At 51.1% G+C, this 1,003-nt stretch overlaps 1 protein-coding gene across 1 annotated transcript in view; it reads right to left on the reverse strand.

Annotated features, from left to right (window-relative positions):
• LOC101591394 (proliferating cell nuclear antigen) overlaps positions 1 to 1,000 on the reverse strand; it is a gene marked incomplete at both ends in the record, with an annotated part of 2,677 nt that extends 1,677 nt beyond the window's left edge. The window contains 2 exons of the mRNA XM_004648836.2: positions 7 to 92; positions 909 to 1,000. Of these exons, the coding sequence (XP_004648893.2) occupies positions 7 to 92; positions 909 to 1,000 (178 nt within the window). The remainder of the gene's footprint in view (positions 1 to 6; positions 93 to 908) is intronic.
• Positions 1,001 to 1,003: the final 3 nt, after the last annotated feature.

A 1,003-nucleotide genomic window follows, 5' to 3' on the forward strand; every position in this document is an offset into this window, starting at 1 on the left:
CTTCAAATACTAGTGCCAGGGTATCTGCATTATCTTCAGCTCTTAGGGTAATGATGTCTTCATTGCCAGCACATTTCAGTATTTTAGACATGCTAAAACAGAGAAGACCCATTATCCACCCAACATCTAGATTTCCAAAGCCATTGGAAGTTAGCACTTACATACATCAGGTAGTGGGAGGAACTGGTGGGGGGATGCTGGGTAAATGCCTTTGGAAGAGGTGAATATGGGCCCTGCCATTTTGGATGCAACCTGGCACTCTACCAAAGAGTATTTCATCTCGCTGGACAAGAGTATTTTCTGAACTCCAAAGCCCTTCCGTGGGTTAAATTACGCCGCAAGGATACTTAAATATGACTCGCCAAACTTATTAAAACACACCCCGTGTATTGTATTCTGGGTACTGTTATTTTTCTTTTTTTTTTTTTAATGTGCACACGTGTACAGGATCAGCAGTGATGAGAATGCTAAAAACTCCTGCTCTGGGTAAATTTTCCTACAAGTTCCGGACGTAAAAATAAGAGTAAGAGATCCTAAACACCTATCGTCCTCATACAAGATGACAGAATGACAATTTCTCACGACTGCACATTATAAGGTGTTTGAACTCAACCAGAATTAAGGTTTCTCCTCCACGACTGCTGTAATTTAATGACCCACGAGCCCTGAAGGAGACTTTGGGGCAGACTGCGGAGAAGCCGGTCATTTTCCCGCCACCGCGAGCTTTGTGACTTTGGCGCGGAAGTAGCCGGCTGGCGCGGCTGCCAGCGCGGGCTTTTTGGAACCGCGCGCTCCGCGGGTCCCGCCCCTGACGGCCTCGGCAGCCAACCCGGGCACGGCTCCCGGCGCGCTCCCGCCAAGAACAGAGGCCGCGGCCGCTCCACGCCGGGTCCCCGCGCCCCGCTCACCTAGTGAGGTTTACCCCCATGGCCAAGTTGCGGTCGCAGCGGTACGTGTCGAAGCCTTCGGAGCGCAGCGTGAGCTGCACCAGGGAGACGTGGGA

This window comes from Octodon degus, unplaced genomic scaffold, assembly GCF_000260255.1.
Source record: "Octodon degus isolate 3935 unplaced genomic scaffold, OctDeg1.0 scaffold04643, whole genome shotgun sequence".
NCBI classification, from domain to species: Eukaryota; Metazoa; Chordata; class Mammalia; order Rodentia; family Octodontidae; genus Octodon; species Octodon degus.